Source organism: Rhinolophus hipposideros (genome assembly GCF_964194185.1).
Source record: "Rhinolophus hipposideros genome assembly, chromosome: 2".
Lineage (NCBI taxonomy): Eukaryota > Metazoa > Chordata > Mammalia > Chiroptera > Rhinolophidae > Rhinolophus > Rhinolophus hipposideros.
Genome location: NC_138048.1, coordinates 34,835,127 through 34,856,000, shown reverse-complemented (window position 1 = coordinate 34,856,000; position 20,874 = coordinate 34,835,127). Strand labels below are relative to the sequence as shown.

At 34.6% G+C, this 20,874-nt stretch overlaps 1 protein-coding gene across 5 annotated transcripts in view; it reads left to right on the top strand.

Moving 5' to 3' along the window:
* CBLB (Cbl proto-oncogene B) overlaps nt 1–20,874 on the top strand; it is a 212,243-nt gene that overhangs the window by 121,808 nt on the left and 69,561 nt on the right. For all 5 annotated transcript variants that reach the window (XM_081064589.1, XM_081064590.1, XM_081064593.1 and 2 more), the window contains exon 10: nt 4,802–5,005. In XM_081064589.1, the coding sequence (XP_080920715.1) occupies nt 4,802–5,005 (204 nt within the window). The remainder of the gene's footprint in view (nt 1–4,801; nt 5,006–20,874) is intronic.

The window sequence follows — 20,874 nt, the reverse complement described above, 5'->3', positions numbered from 1 at the left end:
AAGAAAAGCTCTTAGTATGTAAAAAATATACCTGAACTAGGATTATAATTACTAGGATAAAGTTTGCATCTTCCTGTTAAAAGATGAAACTTTTCAATTAGAGCGAACAGAATATTCCTTGATTATGTAGCTTCTTTAATTTGAATCTTGCAACTTGAACCAAATACTTAATTTTTCCCCCATTTTTGAATGATCAGTAGTAGGCATCTATTTTTAAACCTTATTTTGATTTAGCCTAGGTTATGAATCTGAGATTGAGGAATTACTACATTTTGATATAATAGTGTAGTATAGTAATAGTGTAGTGATGAAAAGATTAAATTCTTAAAACAGACATCCTGGATGTAATTTCTTACTCAGTACCACTTAGCTATGTGACCTTCATCAAATTATTTAAACTTTCAATTTTTCTCATTGGAAAAATGTGGATGATAATTGTACCGACCTCATAGGTTTAAATGAGTTAATATATGGATGTGCTTACAACAGTGCCTGGAATTTTACTTGTAATTGTTCCTAATATAGTAGATGATTGTAGTGGGAAGACAACTCATATTTCTGGTTATTTTCAACTTATATACAATAATAATTCTGCAGGTTTTTATTGTAATAATTTCATGGAAAACTTATGGATATATGATTTTTTCATATGCTATGTTTCCTCAATTATCTAATTTCTTTGTTTTTGAGTCTTTTTATAGTAATTATACCAATTGGAATTTGCGTAGCACTTTGGAAATCTTTGTATTAATTTCTCTCCCTTTGTCTTTAAGGTGTCCCTTTAAATGTACATTCTCTAATTATACCCTACAAATAAGATGAAATGGCTTATCCAGTGTCACATAGCTGTAATTAATTGGTGAATGTGGGATCCCAATCCAAGTGTCTTGATTCAGAATGTCTGCACTCCTTTTCTGATTCACTGTTTTCATGGGCCTTCCAAAGTAAAACTAGAAGTTTTAAGTCTAGATTCACCAATGTCTTCTCCCTTGCCCATCATAAAAGAGCACCACAACCAAAAATCTCTTCCGCTGGGGGTAATTAGTCTAAGATTACTACTATCCTCATTCATTCTTTCATTTGTTCTTTTAACAAGAAGTGATTGAGTTTTTGTGGGTAATATTAATGTCTGAAAATGACCCAGTTTACTCTCAATATATGTATGTATGTATGTATCCAGTTATTTATATTTGTTTCTTTTTTTATGTTAACTTCAAATCTGCATGAACTATACAAGGTAATGTAAATTAGAAGTTACAGGATGGAAAGAAGTTAGATATGGAAAATACACATGTACAGTAAAAATATAAAATGCATGCCTAGAGGAGACTATGCATTCTCTCAGACCTCCACGTATATTGTATATATGGGAAGGCGTGAAGTGATTGATGTTCAAGTACAAAGAAATTATACTACGTATAATGTTTATCTTTAAAAACAATTAAAAGAAGAGATAATATCTGAACAATACTTAAACAGAAAGAAATGCAAGGTAAATTGTATATGTGATGATGGTATAATGATACTGGTAGTATTAGGATTTTTACATAGGGTGTTACTGAGGAATGATGTGTTTTTTGGAAATTAAACTTTTTATTTTTATTTTTTTGTCGATGTTGATTTGTTCTCAGGTTACCTAAAGTTCTTTTCAATATCATTAACTTATAATATTAATGGTTGGCATATGAGTATGAATTATTTTATTATGAGCATATCACATAGTTAAGTTTCATATGAGTGTGGTACTCACTGATAACTTCTGTATCTTTTATTTTGAGAGTATTTCTCATTTGAGGAAGTGAAATCTACTTAGTCAATTAAAATTGTGGACTCCCAAGTGCTTCCTCTTAACATTCTCAGAATGTTAATATGTTGGAGACTAGAAAAGGAGTTATTTCTTGATCTTTCTTCTTCATTAAAATATATTCCTTGATCTTGCGTTAAGTATATGTTGACAGAAACATTATTTTAATTATTGAGGCACAATGCTATTGAGTTATATGCCTATTGAAGACATTCTTCATGTGTATTCAGTCAACCATCTGACAGAAACTAGGGCAGAGTACAAAAGTGGCATTTGAGAATTTATGGTTAAGTATAATTTGCATATGACAGTAGTCAGTTTACAGAGAAAGAGTGATGGGTGAAGTCCTATTAGTGTAAATACCATTAGGGAGACACATTCAGCGTGATCTGTTTGCAAATCAAAAAGGATGTACATTGCAGCTGTTTTTTGTGGGGTTTTTTTTTTGATCTAGTGAGTAATATAAACTCTCAACAAAGATAAAACTGAACAGAAAATATAATTTGTGATACACCCTTATAAAACAGAGATTCTAACACACATCAGTAATTTGTATCAGCATTATACTTTCAGATAGGAGAGATGGAGTAAAACCTAAATTGGGTTTTAGATGAACTCTTCCCAGTCTCTTTGTTGTAGAATCAAGATGCTGCTATTACCTTTTACCGCCTTCCCTTTCTAAACTTACTTTTCAGTTACCCTTTAGTATTAGGAAATAGATAACATACACTGTAAAGTCACCCTTTAGCAAAACAACATGCAAATTGACCATGAAGTTTCTAAGAGAAGCCTTTGTAGCTAAATAGTGGTTCACACATTCTAGACGATGAACTCAAAAATAATATGACTTTAATGTTTTAGATTGAGTGGACTCATTTTTAGTTATGATAATTGTTAAAAATTTTCTATTTTTAGATACACATACTGAAAAAGTTACAAATGAATTTATGTAATGTGTACGATGTGCTTTAAAATAATCCGGGGTGGAGGGAGCAAGTGAAACTACAGATAAAACAGCATTGGCTGTGACTTGATAATTGTTGAAGATAGGTGATAGGTACATATGGATTCATCCCACTTTCTCGCTGCTTTTTTATATGTTCAAAATTTTCTGTAATTTCTTTTTTAATCTATGAATAAATGAAGTGTGTCTGACTCAGGCCCAGACTACTGCTTTCCATCCTTCATACGTTAGAGACACAGGGAACATCAGGTCTTTCACATCTTGCTCTTATATGTTAGAATCTTTTTGAAATTATCTTATGCAGATCTGTAAGAAAATTCCACTGAATGCACACAATGTGGATTCCTTTTGACTTTTATAATAAGGGGATTTTACCTGGATGACAGCATATATTGAATACACACTTAAATTTAATGATACTGTTACCGAAAGATAGGAGAAAGTTTTAGCTTTGCTAAAATATTTATTCCTGCGTTAGGAAATGTGTCAATGTAAGATAGAAGAATTAAGTCTCAGTTTTATCATCTGTAAAATGATGGGGCAAAGAATATTTAAGTTGCCCTGAAGCCCACCAGACCTGAGCATGTGTGGCAGTGAACATCAAATGATTCTGAATTAGCATGTCTAATTTTTTTTTACCACTTTAGTTCAACTATTTTACCATTCCAAGTTTCTTTCTCAAATTACGTAATAGATAATAAGGGAATGTTGCAATTTCTTTTCATTAACCAATCCAAAGAGTGTTTGTTTATCTTTTTCTTTGGTAATGTCTGTGGCAATGTAGATGTTCAATTTGTTAATCAGAGTGACACTTGAGAAAGAATAAACTGCCTACTGTAGCATCTGCCACAGAGTGAATGGTTGCTCAGTCATTTGGCCCAGGAGAGGAAAGAGCATTATTCTACCACTGATCAGAATATCGCTGTAGGGCAGTTAGAGCACCAGTTTCATACCAAGTGGATAGGGCCATGTTTTGAGTTAAGTACTGAAGAGTTTCTTTAAAGATGTTAGCTTTGTTTGCATTCCTTGCCTCATCTCTAAAACAGTGCTAATTCATCCCATTTCTGTCTTAAAATAATTTTATGATTTTTACTGTTTTTTAAATGACACATTACTGAAGTCAGGGTATAATGCAGAAACAAAAATATGGTGGTGGACATCCTACGTCGTCTGTTTCTAGAAGACAGCATTATCTGCAGGGCAAGAAAAGAGTCTTTTCCTGTTTCTCTGCCAGTTGTGAGTTCTTAGTGCAGTTATATTTGAGAAATTGAATTGAGATACTTTGAATAATAACCAATAAATGAATTTCTGACCTAAAAGTATTTGTGCAAATCTTTTTGCCGTATCTAGTTTGAAAGCAGGATGAGAGGAGAAGCTTACTATCTCACATAGTATTATATTCCACATGAGATGTGTCAGGATTTCAGGCTCTCAGGACAGGTGATGGTTAGTGAATATAGCCTTACTTTACTTTTTTCCCTTCTGATTACTTATAAATCAGGACTTCAAAGACCTCAGCAATTAAAAATGGCACTATTTAGCTATAATTATATGCCCAGGAACTTTTCCAGAATTGATTTTGAAATGGATTGTTCCAGTTGATACTATTACTTATTTATGATGAATTTTTGTCAAAAAGTCCTCTATAAAATGTTTAGCACTGGTGCCTTTTGGTAAAGAGGGACGTGATTCAGTTTCCAGTTTTCTGCAGGAATCTGAAGTTTTGATAACATTAAAATTGTAAGTGAACATTAAGGAAAATAATGTTAGGCTTCTTTTTCTTTGGCAAATCAAACTTTTTAAAAGAAACGTTTCTACAAAAATTTGAAGTTTGTAATCCTGAATGTCTACCATAGTTTTGTTGGCTCCCTGTTCTGCTCTACTACCTCTTCAGGACAGATCTTCCCCCACCCCGATTGCCTAGCCTAAAACCTCATTTCTTTCAGCTTTTGATAGTTGTAGAACATTAGCTCCTCTTGATATTACTTTATTTGATCAACAACCAATGAGCACCTTTTTTTGTGTTTGTTCAGGAATCAGACGGCCAGGGCTGCCCCTTCTGCCGCTGCGAAATAAAAGGAACGGAGCCTATAATTGTAGACCCCTTTGATCCAAGAGATGAAGGCTCCAGGTGCTGTAGCATCATTGACCCGTTTGGAATGCCGATGCTGGACTTGGATGACGACGATGATCGAGAGGAGTCCTTGATGATGAATCGGTTGGCAAATGTTCGAAAGGTAAAACTATAAACATGGGTTTGATTAGGGTGGTGTGTGGGCATGAAAAAGAAATGGTGCTGTCACAAATGGGGTATGACTGAGTGTGTTTGGGTTTGGAAAAGAACGATTTAGGCATCCATCAAAAGAAAGGTGAAGATATAACTAATGTTGACAGGAGGATAAAATTATAGACTGAGAAGGAACTAGACTCTGAAGCACTCTTGCTGGTTTTAAACTTTAAAATGAGAGATGGAGAGAGCTTTTTTGTAGAAAGAAATATCATGTAAGCAATAGCAGATCTGTGAAGCAAAATTTAAGATAGTAAATTATTAAAATTAGAAATATGAAGTGATTAAAAATGGCCTTTATTGGAGTCTTAAAGAAGAGTCTGATAGTTATTTTCATACCAGGAAAGCCAGCCTTCTGTTTGTCTACTAAGAGATCACATAAGATTTACCTTTGTGAATTTACCGTAGTCTGGGGTTTGCTTATCAATATTGCAGAGTCAGAAAATTGACTTTGTCAGTTTACTGAGAATGGATGCAGCAGCCTAATTGCAGTTTATATGAGTTCACAAGAGACTAGTCAGTGAACCAGAATGCCAATTGAGTAATTTATAGACCAGAAATATAATGGCCAGGTGATCTGAACTCTCAGATATCAGGCTATTCTCTGAACAGAAAGATACATGAAATTCAGATTATATTCAGAAGTTTTTTGCTGTCAATATCAGAGATATGACAATGAGTGGTATGAAAGGGTCTGCAAATACTGTATGAAGGTTGTCCCTCAATCCCGAATCATGGCAGACATGGTTCGTTTATCATGGCACTCATCCCTGCTGTAGGCCAAGTTCAGACTTGGCCTGCACCGCCCTATAGAACCTCTACTGCAATTCATTACAATTTGGCAGGTAACATGAAACCTATTTGCATCTAGGTAGAGGGATGATAATGTGTAATGGCATCAGATTGTATTTTCCATATACATCTATCTCTGTGGTAGAGAAACACTTGGTGCACAGAACATATGAAGCATATCTTTAGGTTACTCTTTCTTTAGGGGTATGTCAAAGTTTACCTCTTGGCCTCCTGCATTTATGTTCCAGTGTTCCATGCTCACCGAAGACATACTCTTAGGAGTTTTTACGTACAGATTTTTGCATATGGAGATATGTTAAAATCACTAACATGGCTACTCAAATTTTGCTTTGGTCTGGAATGATTTGTATTCTTCACTTCATTGGTTTTTCATAAATGTTATAATTTAACTCAGAGAAACTACTCTTGATTCCACCCTTTATCCTGACAACATTTAGTTTTTGTAACAAAGGAAGTAGTTATCATTCAGTAACCCTAAACGATGAAGAAGAAAAAACATCTCAGATTGAAACAGGGAATTAAGACTTGATTTTAAGGTCAACTCTTTATCAATAAACCCTTATCAGTATCTTTTATATGAACAAAAATTTTTTACATCTTTTATTTTATCAACAACTTGGAGAGGTTAGTATTATTCTTCTCATTTTCAGTTAAGGAGATGAGGCTCAGACTAGTCATGTGACGCGGTTACTTTAGTAGGTTGTAGAGCCAGGATTCAAAATTATGTCTTTTGGACAACAATACAATGATATATCCAACACCCCATATGTAGCTGTCTCATATGCAGAGTAATGAAATGGTTTCTACTAAGTCAGATTATGGCTTGTATCCTAGAATATTTATCATATATTGTTACTAATTTTAATTAATATTGGTAATAGAACAGTAAGACTTACGGTTTCATTGACCTGACACTGCTATAACATTTTTAAATCCTTGATCTCATTTGTTCATCACACCAACCCAATGGTGAAGCTACTGTTAACCTGTTTTAGAAAAGGAGGAACCTGAGGAATAAAGAGGTGAAATAGCTTGCCTAAGATCTTAGTAATACTCTGTAACAGAATTGGTGCTTTATTGCAGGGCTTCCTAACTTCAAAATTCTAGTTGTGAGCCATCATGCAATATGCCTCTTTTTCCTTCTTTGGAACATGTCACACACAATGTACTTAATAGAGACAGCTTAACTACCTGCCCTCTGAAGGTTTTTTCAAGTTCTATAATCGACAAGCATGCTTTGGAGATATTGCGGGTTTGCTTCCAGCCCACTGCAATAAGGTGAATGTCTCCACAGCATCACACAAATTTTTTGGTTTCGCATTGCATATAAAAGTTATGCTTACACTATACTGTAGTCTATTAACTATGCAATAGTATATCTAAAAAAGCTATATACATACTTAATTTAAAATACTCTATTGCTAACAAGTGCTAACACCATCATCTAGCCTTGGGGGAGTCATAATCTTTTTGCTGGTTGAGGGTCTTGCCTCAGTGTTAATGGCTGCTGATTGATCACAGTGATGGTTACTGAAGGTTGGTGTACCTGTGGCAATTTCTTAAAAAAGACAGCAGCGAAGTTGGTGGCATCAATTGACTCTTCCTTTCACAAATGATTTCTCTGTAGTAGGTGATGCTGTTTGACAGCATTACCCACAGTAGAACTTCTTTCAAAACTGGAGTTTATCTTCTAGAACTCTGCCAGCCACTGCTTTGTCAGCTAACTTTATGTAATAGTATTCTAAATCCTTTGTTGTCATTTCAAGAATCTTTACAACGTCTTCACCAGGAGTAGATTCTATCTCAAGAAACAACTTTTTTTGCTCATCCATAAGAAGCACCTCCTCATTGGTTCAAGTTTTATCGTGCGATTCCAACAGTTCAGTTACATCTTTAGACTCCACTTCTAATTCTAGTTCTCTTGCTATTTCCACCAAATCTACGGTGACTAACTCCACTGAAGTCTTGAACCCTTCAAAGTCATCTAAGAGGGTTGGAGTCATCTTTTTCCAAACTCCTGTTGATGTTGATATTCTGACCTCTTATGAATCACAGATGTTCTTAATGGCATCTAGAATAGTGAATGTTTTTCAGAAGGTTTTCAATTTACATTGCCAAGATGCATCAGAACAGTCACTATCTATGGCAGCTACGGCCTTATGAAATGTGTTTCTCCAACAGTAAGACTTGAAAATGGAAATTACTCCTTGGTCCATGGACTGCAGAATAGATGGTGTGTTAGCAGGCATGAAAACACCATTAATCTCGTACATCTCCATCAGAGCTCATGGGTGAGCAGGTGCATTGTCAAAAAGCAGTAATATTTTAAAAGACATCTGTTTTATGAGCAAGTAGTTCTCAACAATGGGATTAAAATATTCAGGCAACCCTGTTGTAAATAGGTGTGCTGTCATCCAGGCTTTGTGGTTCTATTCAGAGAGCACAGGTATAATAAATTTAGCATCATCATTAAGGGCCTTAGGATTTTCATAATGTGAAATGAGCATCGGCTTCAACTTCAAGTCACCAGCTATATCGGTTCCTAACAAGAAAGTCAGCCTATCCATTGAAGCTTGGAAGCCAGGCCTTGACTTACCTTCTGTAGTTACAAAAGTCCTAGATGGCATCTTCTTCCAGCATAAGGCTGCTTTGAAATTTTGAAAAATTTTCAAATTGAAATTTGAAAATTTCAAATTGAAAATTGAAAATTTGTTGTTTAGTGTAACCACCTTCATTATCTTAGCTGGATCTTCTGGATAACTTGCTGCATGCAGCTTCTACATCAGCAATTGCTGCTTCACCCACACCTTTATGTTACGGAGACAGCGTCTTTCTTTGAATCCCATGAACCAACCTCTACTAGCTTCAGACTTTTCTTCTGCAGTTTCTCACCTCTTAGCACCTTTCTGTGTATCAGACTTCTTGAAACAATGTTGTGAATGGTTTGATCTTCTATCCAGATAAGTAAAACTGGCTTCATTTCAGCCATAGGCTGTTTCTTTTTCTTATCATGTATGTGTTCACTGGATAGCACTTTAAATTTCCTTCAAGATTTTTGCTTGGCGTTTGCAACTTTGCTTATTCTTTGGAGCAAGAGGCCTAGCTTTTGGCCTGCCTCAGCTTTCGGCATGCCTTCCTCACTAATCCTACTTGTTTCTAATCTTTAATTTAAAGTGAGATGTATGACTCTTCATTTTCACTTGAATACTTACAGGCCATTGTAGGGTTATTAATTACCCTAATTTCAATATTGTATCTTAGGGAATATGGAGGCCCAAGGAGAGGGAGAGAGATGGGGGAATGACCAGTTGGTGGATCAGGCAGAACAAATATAACATTTATTGATTAAGTTTGCTGTCTTGTATGAGCATGATTCGTGGTGTCTCAAAACAATTATAATAGTAACATTAAAGATCACAGATTACAAGAATGAATATAATAATAATAATAAAAAGTTTGAAATATTGCAACACTTGCCAGAATGTGGCACAGAGACACAAAGTGAGCAAGCAGCATTAGAAAAATGACGCCGATACAGTTGCTCAATACAGAGTTTCCACAAACCTTCAATTTGTAAAAAATGCAGTATCTGCAAAGCTCAATGAAAGGTCTGCCTGTACATCCTGAGTAAATTACTAACACCCAATGAAATTTTAATCAAAAGATAAAAATGGTTTAAACTGTGATCTGTTGGTATTATCATGGAAATATTTATGCCTTACACCTACCTAATGGGTCACCAAATCCCAAGCAAATTCAGTTAGGCCCTACTAATTGATATATAAAAATAAGACTATTAAATCTGTTTTTCAGTATACTAGCCATATGTGACTATTTAAGTGTAAATTTAAAGAAATTAAAATTTAATAGCCTTAAAAAATTTCCTTCCTCAGACACATTTGACATATTTTAAATGTGCAGTATCCACTTGTGTCATGACTACCATATTGAGCTGTACAGATATAGAACATTTTCTATAGGTATTGAAGTATCTGATAAAAAATAGACAGAAATATCTATTATCCAATAGAGGATACTATTGGACAGCTTTATTAGATCATTCCTGCTGGCTCTTATTGGAACAATCTAGGTCTCAGTGCAAAAGACCTTTGTTTTTATTTAATAGCCTAATGGTCTTAGCTTTGTCAGAATATTTGACTGTGATCTAGCACTGGGATCGCTGCTAGTGTGTGCAAACTGTGGCCTGTTTTTGTTTGTTTGTTTGTTTGTGTTCCTGTGAGAATAACCATTTTACAGTTTAAATGATTATATATTTAAATGATTATAAGTACCTACATAATTTCTGTAATTTTGCATCTTGGCTTCCAAAGTCTAAAATATCTACTCTCTGCCCTTAATAAGTAGATTTCAGTCCCCAGGTCTAGGGCACCATAAGCATTTAAAAAATGTGAATTGGATGTATGGACAAGGGATGATAAAAAAGTATTTGAGAAGCATACAACAGCTCAAGTAGTTCAAGTGACCTGGATGGTAATGTTTTCTGGCTAGGAAAAAGGCATTTCAATGTTCTTTATTAAGTGGATTTTCTTCTTTAATTGATTCATATCAGTAGGAGAGGGCATTCAGGCCTTAAGAGTAATTCTTTCAGAAATGTTGTATACCTCACTGCTTGGGGAACAGTGGTATTTGCCCTGTATTAGTTTGGAAAAAGGTGCAGTCTTGGCTTGTTTTCCACTGAATTAAGTTGAAGCTTGAGCCAACTTGTTTCAGTAGTGGCACTGACAAGTGCAAGGAATCACTGGTAACGTAAAATGAGCGGAATGCTCCAAGATGACACGAGTGGTTTTCCCTGATATTTTCACCACTCTCAAGACCATGTAAGTTTTGTTCCCCTCGGGCACCCGGGTGAGATTCCTGTCAAGGAAAGTGAGAGATTTTTACATTAATCTTTTCTTTAGTTTATGTGAAAAAGAGAGTGGTATTCTCAGACATCATTGTCCCAGAAGTCCCATTGCAGTGGCTTGTTAGGCAGTCACCAGTATCATTTAATAAAGCTTTTGCTACAGTGTTATTTCCATATGTTCCTGAGGCAGTTAGATACTGGAGAAATTTAAAGATCTTGTAATTATTTGTTTTTAAGTTGAGGAATACTATTTCAATTAAAGGTCCACATGCACTGATCTGCCTCTAGTCAATTAAACAGATGGTGAGTTTTATAATATTTCATAAATCGCTACCACTTAGCTTTCAGTGAAACATAAATTTCAGTGTAGATATATAGGCATCAATTCTTTCTGAATAACTGGAAAAATATTGCTATGATACTATGTTCCCATACAGCTTTATATATGCTTCAATTTCAGAAGTTACACTAAATGCTAATGTTTTGAGGACTGTCTTTTCTATTAGACTATTAATTCTTCAGGGCAGGGCCAATGTGTTATTTATATTTGTGTTCCCTGGTACCTAAACACAGTCAGTGAATATTTACTAAGTGAAATAATACATGTATGTGCATGTGTACAAGTTTTTTTGAGGACAGTAACCTGATCTTATACATCTTTTTATCTTTTTTCCAACCTGAAGACTGAATAAATATGCATAATAAATCAAATTATAGGTTTTATCCGGTTCTGTCTTACAACTGATAATATAAACAAATATCACAGGCATTTTGACATATTAACTCTTCTACGTGAATTTTCTTCTTCCATGTTTTTTTCTAACTCATTCTTTTACCTTGTTCATTTAATCATTCATTTTAAAACCATTTCATTTGCTCAACTTCAAGAGTGATTATCATTCATTTTCCAGCAGAATGATTCAATTTTTTTTAATCTGCCATTTCAAGTATTCATCTTATCTTTCTCCTCTTTTATAAACAGTTTGATGACTACGTTGTGGAATTGTTTCTGCCTGTCTTAAGCATATTGCATTCTTTAAATTACTAATGCTTCCGTATTATAGAGGACTGACCTATTTGTATATTCCTGGTATATACCAGGTATATATATCTGGTATATACTAGGTAACATCCTGCAGCGGGAGTTAATAAATAGCATACTAAACATATAGATTATATTTTTAAAGTTAAGTATATTTAATAATGCTAATCTTTCAGAAACAAATAGAACCTATAAATCTATAAGTGTATGGTCACCTTTCTTATTATGGGCTGTTTTATGATTTTAAAGAGCACATATTTTAGATTTTGCTTAAAATTGTACCATTACCCATGTCTTGATCTGTCAGAATTTCTAGGATAATTGACTCTGCTGTGAGCCCTCAGAATTCCAGAGTGTGATTGGTAAGATCACATCCTTCTATCTGACTTCATTCAGTCAGATTAGAGTTTAGAAAAGGTATCTGTTGCTAGTCAGTATTTTGTTTAACTTTGCGAAAGGTGTAAACGGGAGCCTTACCAAGTCCTTAGCAATTATATTGATAGAATGTATTATTCACCAAATACATAAAAGTACACACAAATAAAAATTTGAATACAAAATAAAAGTGTTCACAGACTAACCTAGTGTATGATTCCTTTGGTTTTAATCATTATAGTTTCTTAAAACAGTATTTAAAATCTTAATGATTTGCCATATCAGAACAAAAACAGGTGTGACCATAAGTCAAGGGAATTATTCTTCTTTTATCTTTTATTGTACATTCTCCTAATGTTGCCATCATCAATGAAAATACATATTGCTGAGTGATGTCAGAAGCATGTGGTGTGAGAGTTCCCCCTGATCACTCCTCTTGAGATTACAAGTTGAATGGCTATAATTCAAAAAAGAATTCCCTACTCAACACATAAATACATGTGAAAGATCCAGCTGTTTATATGAAACTTTCTTTTGCATAAACTTAATGGTAACCAATCAAAAACAAAATCATAACTGAGACACATAGCATAAAAAAGGAGGAAAAAAGGGGGAGAAATCATAGAATTCCACCAAACTAAAATAACAGAAAGACAAAGGCAAAGAAACAATGGAGACATCGTGCTACCAGAAAACAAAAAATAAAATGGCTATAGGAAATCCACATATGTCAATAATCACCTTAAATATAAATAGACTAAACTCATAAGTAAAAAGGCACAAAGCAGGTTGGGTCAAAAAATAACCCAACCATATGCTGCCTTCAAGAGACACATCTCAGCTGCAAGAACAAATATAGTTTTAAAGTAAAAGGGTAGAAAATGATACCCTAAGCAATGGCATCCAGAGAAAATCAGGTATAATCGTACTTATATCTGATGAAATAGATTTCAAGATAAAAACGGAAACAGGAGACAAAGATGAACATTTCATAATGATAAAGGGTACATTACATCAAAAAGACATAGCACTATCAATATACACGCTCCCAATCAGGGAGCACCAAAATACAGAGGGTGCCAAAAAAATGTATACACATTTTAAGAAAGGAAAACTATTAAAATTGTAATATTCAATATATACCAACAACAAAAGTTGAATACTACTAGTCACGTTTGACTTCAGCAATTATAAGAGATGCTCAAAGTGGTTACCGTCAGCGTCCAGACACTTCTCATTATGGCAAACTACTGCTTGAGCAATGTTGACAAAAGTGTACACTTGTATACATTTTTTTGGCATCCCCAGTATATAAAGCAACTACTAATAGATAGATCTAATGGAAGAAACTGACAAAAACACAGTTATAGTAGGGGACCTAAATAAGCCATTGAAGATGTGGATAAATCATCCAAACAGAAAATTAATAAGGAAATATCAGCCTTAAATGACGCATTAGACCGAATGGACAACAATCGACATTTACAGAGCCTTTTATCCCAGAACACCAGGTTATACATTTTTGTCTAGTACACATGGAGACTTTTCAAGGATAGACCATATGTTGGGACACAAAACTAGCCTCAACAAATTTAAGAAGACTGAAATCATACCAAGCATTTTCTCCAACCACAGTGCTTTGAAATTGGAAATTAACTGCAAAAAGAAAGCAAGAAAAACACACAAATATGTGGAGATTAAACAACATACTGCTAAAGAATGACTAGGTCAAAGAATAAATAAAAGAAGAGACCAAAAGATACATAAAAAACAAATGTAAATGACAATGCAGCCTATGAAACTTTTGGTATACAGCAAAAGCAGTACTAAGAGGGAAGCTTGTTTCACTATAGGCCTATCTCAGAAAACAAGAAAAATCCCCAATAAACAACCTAACGTGACATATTAGGGAACTAGAAAAGAACAAATGAAGACAAATGTCAAGAGAGGGAAGGAAATAATAAAAAATTAGAGCAGAGTTAAATAGAGAAAAAAAGACAGTGAAAAAAAAAATGCAACAAAGAGCTGGTTCTTTCAAAAGATAAATAAAATTGCCAAACCCCTGCATAGACTCACTAAGAAATAAGAAAAGACTCAAACAAAATTACAAATGAAAGAGAAGTTACCACAGGTACCACAGATATCCAAAGGATCATACAAGAATACTGTGAAAGACTGTATGCCCCCAAATTCAATATCTTAGAAGAAATAGATAAGTCCTTAGAAATGTATAACCTTCCTAGACTGAATCATGAAGAACTGGAAAAATCTAAAATAGACTGATCAAAAGTAAAGAAATTGAAATAATCAACAAAAACCTCCCAAAAGCACTAGTGAATTCTACCAAACATTCAAATATTTAATACCTGTTTTTCTCAAACTCTTCCAAAAAATTGAAGAAGAAGCAATACTTCCTAACTCATTTAAAGTGACCACTATCACTCTCATACCAGAACCTGGTAAGGATAACAGAAAAAGGAAACTACAAACCAATATCTCTGAGAAATACAGATGCAAAAATCCTAAACAGAATACTTGCATATTGAATACAACAATACATTAAAAATCAAGTGAGGTTCATTCCAGGGGTGCAAGGATGGTTCAACATGTGCAAATCAAACAATGTGATGCACCACAGAAACAAAGGATAAAAAAAATCAGATGGTTATATCAGTAGATGCAGAAAAGACATTTGAGAAGATACAGCATCCATTTATGGTTAAAAAACTTAGTAAAATGGGTGTACAAGGAAGGAAAGTACCTCAACATAATAAAGGCCACATACGACAGACACTCAGCTAATATCACACTTAAGAGTGAAAAACTGAAAGCTTTTCCTCTAAGATCATGTACGAGAACGTTGTATTAGAAGTCCTGGCCAGAGCAATCAGGCAAGAGAAAGCAATAAAAGGCTTCCAAACTGGCAATGAAGAAGTCAAATTGTCACTTTTGGCAGATGGCATGATTTTTTATGTAGAAGACACTAAAGACTTCACCAAAAAACTGTTACAAAAAATAAACAAATACAGTAAAGTTGCAGAATACAAAATCAACGTACAAAACTCTATTGTCTTACTATATACTAACAATGCAATTTGATAAATGGAAATGAGAAAAACAATTCCTTTTGCAATTTCAACAAAAAGAATAAAATACCTAGGAATAAACTTAACAGTCTCAAAGGACCTTTATGCTGAAAACTACAAGACACTATTAAAAGACAGTGAAGAAGACAACAAAGAACTGGAGATTCCGTGCTCATGGATTGGAAGAATCAACAGAGTTAAAATGGCCATATCACCCAAAGCAGTATACTGATTTAATACAATCCCCATCAAAATCCCAATGGCATTTTTTCAAGAAATAGAACAAAAAAATCTTCAAATTTGTACGGAATTAGATCCCTGTATAGCCAAAGCAATCCTGAGAATAAAGAACAAGGCTGGAGGTATCATACTCCTTGACTTCACTTTATACTATAAAGCGACAATAATTAAAACAGCAGAGTATTGGCAGAAAAGAGACACAGATACCAATGGAATAGAATTGGGAACCCAGAAATAAACCCACAGATGGACAGATAATTTGTGACAAAGGAGCCAAAAACATACAATGGAGAGAAGAAAGTTGTTTCAATAAATTGTGCTGGGAAAATTGGAAAGCCATATGCAAAAGAATGAAACTAAACTGCTGTATGTCTCCATTTACCAGAGTTAACTAAAAACGGATCAAAGACCTAAACATAGGACCTGAAACATAAGTTGCATGCAGGAAAGCATAGGTACTGAATTTACGGACCTTGGGCTTAGAGAGGGTTTTATAAATTGAACTCCAAGGCAAGGGAAGTAAAAGCAAAATTAAATGAATGGGACTATCAAACTAAAATGTTTCTGCACAGCAAAAGAAACCATCAACAAAATAAAGAGGCAACCAACCAAATGGGAGAAGACATTTGCAAATAACACCTCTGATAAGTGGCTAATATCTAACCACAGGGTTCGAGCCTGTGCTGGAGCAGTGAGGACAGGAATTTCAACAAAATGAAATACAGGAATAACAGTAGACATACACAATGTAGAACATGTTTCTCTATTATTGGTAGTTCTGCCTCCTGAGGATGTTCAGAAGTATGTGGGGACATTGTTTGGTTTTCACAATGACTGACAGGTGGCAGAAACTAGAGAAGCAAATCACCCTGCACCCCATGATACCGTGCAACCCAAGAAGAATTATTCTCACCACATGCCAGTAGTCCTCAACGTCTCCCACTGGACAACCCAGCTAGTCACAGATGACAGTAAGCAATCCAGAGTCACAGGTATGTGTTTGCCCCTTACTTGCATTCCGTTTATTGATTTTCTTCAAGTTCTCCGTGCAAGATAGAAATTTTTTGATCCGTGTGATTAACAAAGAAAAAAAAAACCTGCCTTGTCCAAATGCTTTGTGATATTATAGGGGTCCTTGAAAACATTGTTATGTATTCGTCAGAAATGTTTGTATATGTAATAGTGTAGGAGAAGCAAGCACTTGACCTCTTTTATGTACTTTGGGATTGGCCTCCTCTGGTAGACTGGGAGCTCCTGGAAGGCAGAGGCTCTGCGTGCTCTTTTCATTGTCAGAGACTTGCATGGTACCTGATGCACAGCATGCCACTGAGAAAGGTGAGGTGGTTTTTTTGTTTTGGTCCGCTTTTGTTTGTTTTTTGAACCATACAATGAGTGGTGACACTGTTCCTAACTGCACTTTTCTTAAGAAAGCTGTGTTACCTGGAGTCCAGCAACCTGAGTTCATGTTCTAGTTTTGGCTGTTTAGTTCTGTGTCTTACGTTGGTTGTTTCACTCCGTGTGCCTCAGTGACCTTGTCTGTGAAGCTCTACCTCTGAAGATTGAGATTAAATGCATTAATATATGTAAAGCCATTGGAACAGTGCTGGTATGTAGTACAACTATTAAGTATTAGTTGTTATATGTACATTACCTAATGTTTTATATGTACATTACATAAGACTCGTGGAATATTGCTATACTTCTAAGAATTAAATATCAGGATATTTGAGATGTCAGTGGAAGATACCGTTACTTATCATTGTTTAAGAAGAATGAGACCCCAAAACTATGTTGATTTCACAAGGTTGTATTTTTTCAATGTAATCTGTACATAGTTAAGATTTCATTGCATGGCCACATTACAATAACAGCCATCTTTTATGTTTAAAAGTCAGAGAAAATGCAAAGTTGCCAACATTTCAGCTGAAGTTCTGTTTTAAGGACTAAATAATTTAGATGATCTTACAGTAGTCTTATTTTCTACATACATAAATTGAAATGCTGAAGTATTCTCTAAAGTAAGGTGAACAACTATACTAACTGAATAATAGTTGCATTCAAACCAGCTGTACTTGGTATTTTGGAGCAATAGGGGTTTCACATGAGAGCATTTTTCAGTGACTAAAGTTTATTCCTTTAATTCCCACAATGTTCTTGTTTCTCAGCCATTTTTATGGAAATATTTCTGAATTATGTGTCACCCTTCCCTGACTTCTCAAAATTGGTTATGCGGCTGAGTGAGCCAAAGGGTATAAGAATACACTGCCATCAACATGACATACTTCTGGAAACTTACATTTTGCTATAAGATTTAAAGGGAGGTGGCACAAAGAGAGGGGAAACCACAAATTTAAATTAAAATCAACTATATTTTATGTGATTAGGATGCAAAATTTATAGAAATGTTTAAAATATGAAACTTCAAAGGAATTTCAGTGTTATGGAGGCTGGTGAGAAATCAGGAGATTATGCCCTTCTCATAAAAGGTACTTCGAGGAGATGTAATATAGCTCTGTGTAGTTAACAGTGTTTAACATTTTAATGGAGCTGTGCCCTTGGGGTTATTCGGCTTGTGAGGCCTTTTGCACTTTTTTAAAGTAGACCCTGTTGGCAATTTTATTGACCATCTTCCTGTCAAACCTCAAAGAGAAGTCAGCTCTTAATCTAGTCAGTATTTCTCCAGGTATGTTTCTGACCATCTTCCTGTTCTTCATCGCTTCTAATTTGTAGTATCTAAGAATTTCCAGAAGGTACTGGTGGATCATAAATAATAATAATTTAAAATAGTGAACCTCGCTTTACGCACAAACAAATATCCAGGTTATTAAAGTAACAAGGTTCCCTTCTTGCAGGGAGAAATACAGCAGAAATTTTCCCCCTATTTAGAGGACTATTGTTGTTGGTTGTTTTTGTGTGTGTGTGTTGTTTTTGTATTCTAAGACTTTCAGAGTAGTTTTAAAGCTTTTGGAACAATAAAATTGAGAGACACATACGCGTACAGAGATTCCTCATGAACCCCCTACCCCCATCCTTGCATAGCCTGCCCATTATCAGCATCCCCATCAGAGTGGTGCGTTTGTTATAATTGATGAGCATACATTGACAAGTCATTACCATCCCAAGTCCATAGTTTACATTAGGTTTCACTTTTGGTGTTGTACATTCTATGGGTTTGGACAAATGTATAGTGACATGTATATTAGTGTATCGCAGCGTATTTTCACTGCTCTAAAAGTGCTCTATGTTCGCCTGTTCATCTTCTCCTTTCCCAATCCCTAGCAACCATTGATCTTTTTACTGTCTTCCCAGTTTTGCCTTTTCCATATAGTTCTTTGTCATATAGCTGGAATCATACAACTGGAAACCTCAGATTAGCCTCTTTCACTTAGTAATATGCATTTAAGATTCCTCCATATCGTTTCATGGCTTGATAGGGCTCATTTCTTCCTAGTACTGAATAATATCCCATTGGTTGGATATACCACATTTTATTTATCCACTCACCTACTGGAAGACTTCTTGGCTGTTGCCAAGTTTTGGCAATGAAGAATAAAGCATTTATAAACATCTGTGTGCAGGTTTTTGTGTGGCCAAAGTTTTCAACTGCTTTGGGTAAATACCAGGAGTACGATTACTGTATTGTATGGTAAGAATATGTTTAGTTTGTAAGAAGCCACCAAATTGTGTTCCAAAGTATCTACCAGTTTGCATTTCCACCAGCAATGAGTAAGAGTTCCTGGGGCTCCACATCCTCATCAGTGTCTGATGGTGTCAGTGTTCTGGATTTGGGCCATTCAAAAAGGTGTATAGTGGTATCTCGTTTCTGTTTTAATTTACATTTCCCTGAATAGATGTGCAGCATCGTTTCATGTGCTTATTTGCCATCTATCTGACTTTGGTAAGATTCTGTTAAAGTTTTTGGCCCACTTTTAAATCCGATTGTTAGTTTTCTTATTGTTGAGTTTTAAGAGTTCTTCGTATGTATTGGATAACAGTCCTTTATCAGATGTGCCTTTTCCAAATATTTTCCTCTAATCTGGGGCCTGTCCTTTTATTCTCTTGATAGTTTCTTTCACAGAGCAGACATTTTTAATTTTAATATTGTCCAGATTATTAATTATTTCTCTCATGGATCTTGCCCTTGATGTTGTATTTAAAAAGTAGTGCCAAACCCAAGGTCATCTGTATTTCTCCTATGTTATCTTCTAGGAGTTTGATAATTTTGTATGTTACATTTAGAGATGTAATCCATTTTGAGTTAAGAGTGAGAAGGGTGGAAAGTCTGTTGTCTAAATTCCTTTTTATGCATGTGGATGTCCAATTATTTCAGTACCATTTGTTGAAAAGACCATCTTTGCTCCATTGTACCATGTTTCCCCCAAAATAAGATCTAGCTGGACCATCAGCTCTAATGCGTCTTTTGGAACAAAAATTAATATAACACCTAGTTTTATTTTAATATAAGACTGGGTATAATATAATATAATATAATATAATATAATATAATGTAATATATATAATATAATACAATACAATAATATAATACCGGGTCTTATATTAATTTTTGTTCCAAAAGACGCATTAGAGCTGGTGGTCCAGCTAGGTCTTATTTTCAGGGAAACACAGTATTACCTTTGCTCCTTTGTAAAAAATCAGTTGACAATTTTTATGCTGGTCTATTTCTTGGCTCTTTATTTTGCTGCATTGATGTATTTGGCTGTTCTTTGCCAGTAACACAGACTGATTCAGTAACACAGACTGATTACTGTAGTTTTATAGTAGGTTTGAAATCAGGTAGTGTCAGTCACCCAACTTTGTTCTTTAATATCATATTAACTGTTCTAGGTCTTTCGTCTTTTTATAAACTTTAAAATTGCTTTGAGGATATCTACAAAATAACCTGCTGGCATTTTGATTGGGATTGCATTTAATCTATAGATCAAGTTGGGAAAACTTTTCTTTTCCTACAGATTAAAGCTTTTGGAAGTATGACTGTGTATAAGCAGGAAATGATTGTATTGCTCTTATACCACATTCCTCACAAGCTCTTGTTTATCATCTAAAAGGGCACAATGGTACACGTACTACAAAATACATAACATAAATTATTTATACTTATAAATCACGTGTGTGTGTGTGTGAATGTTTCTGTAATGGATACTTTCTGAATAATATTCTATATAGGGTATTTCAAAGATTTTAGATTTTGTTATTTTCATAAATTAATATAATAAAAGAACAAAGACAATAGTAGCAAGGAAAATACACTTAGAATATTATGTTGTATGTGGTAAAAGTTTTATCAGTGCCCTTCATTAATTTTCATGCATTTAGAGAAAAATGTTGACCCTCTAAGAGCCCTTCTCATAGTTCTTATAATGCATGTATCTATCTTGTTC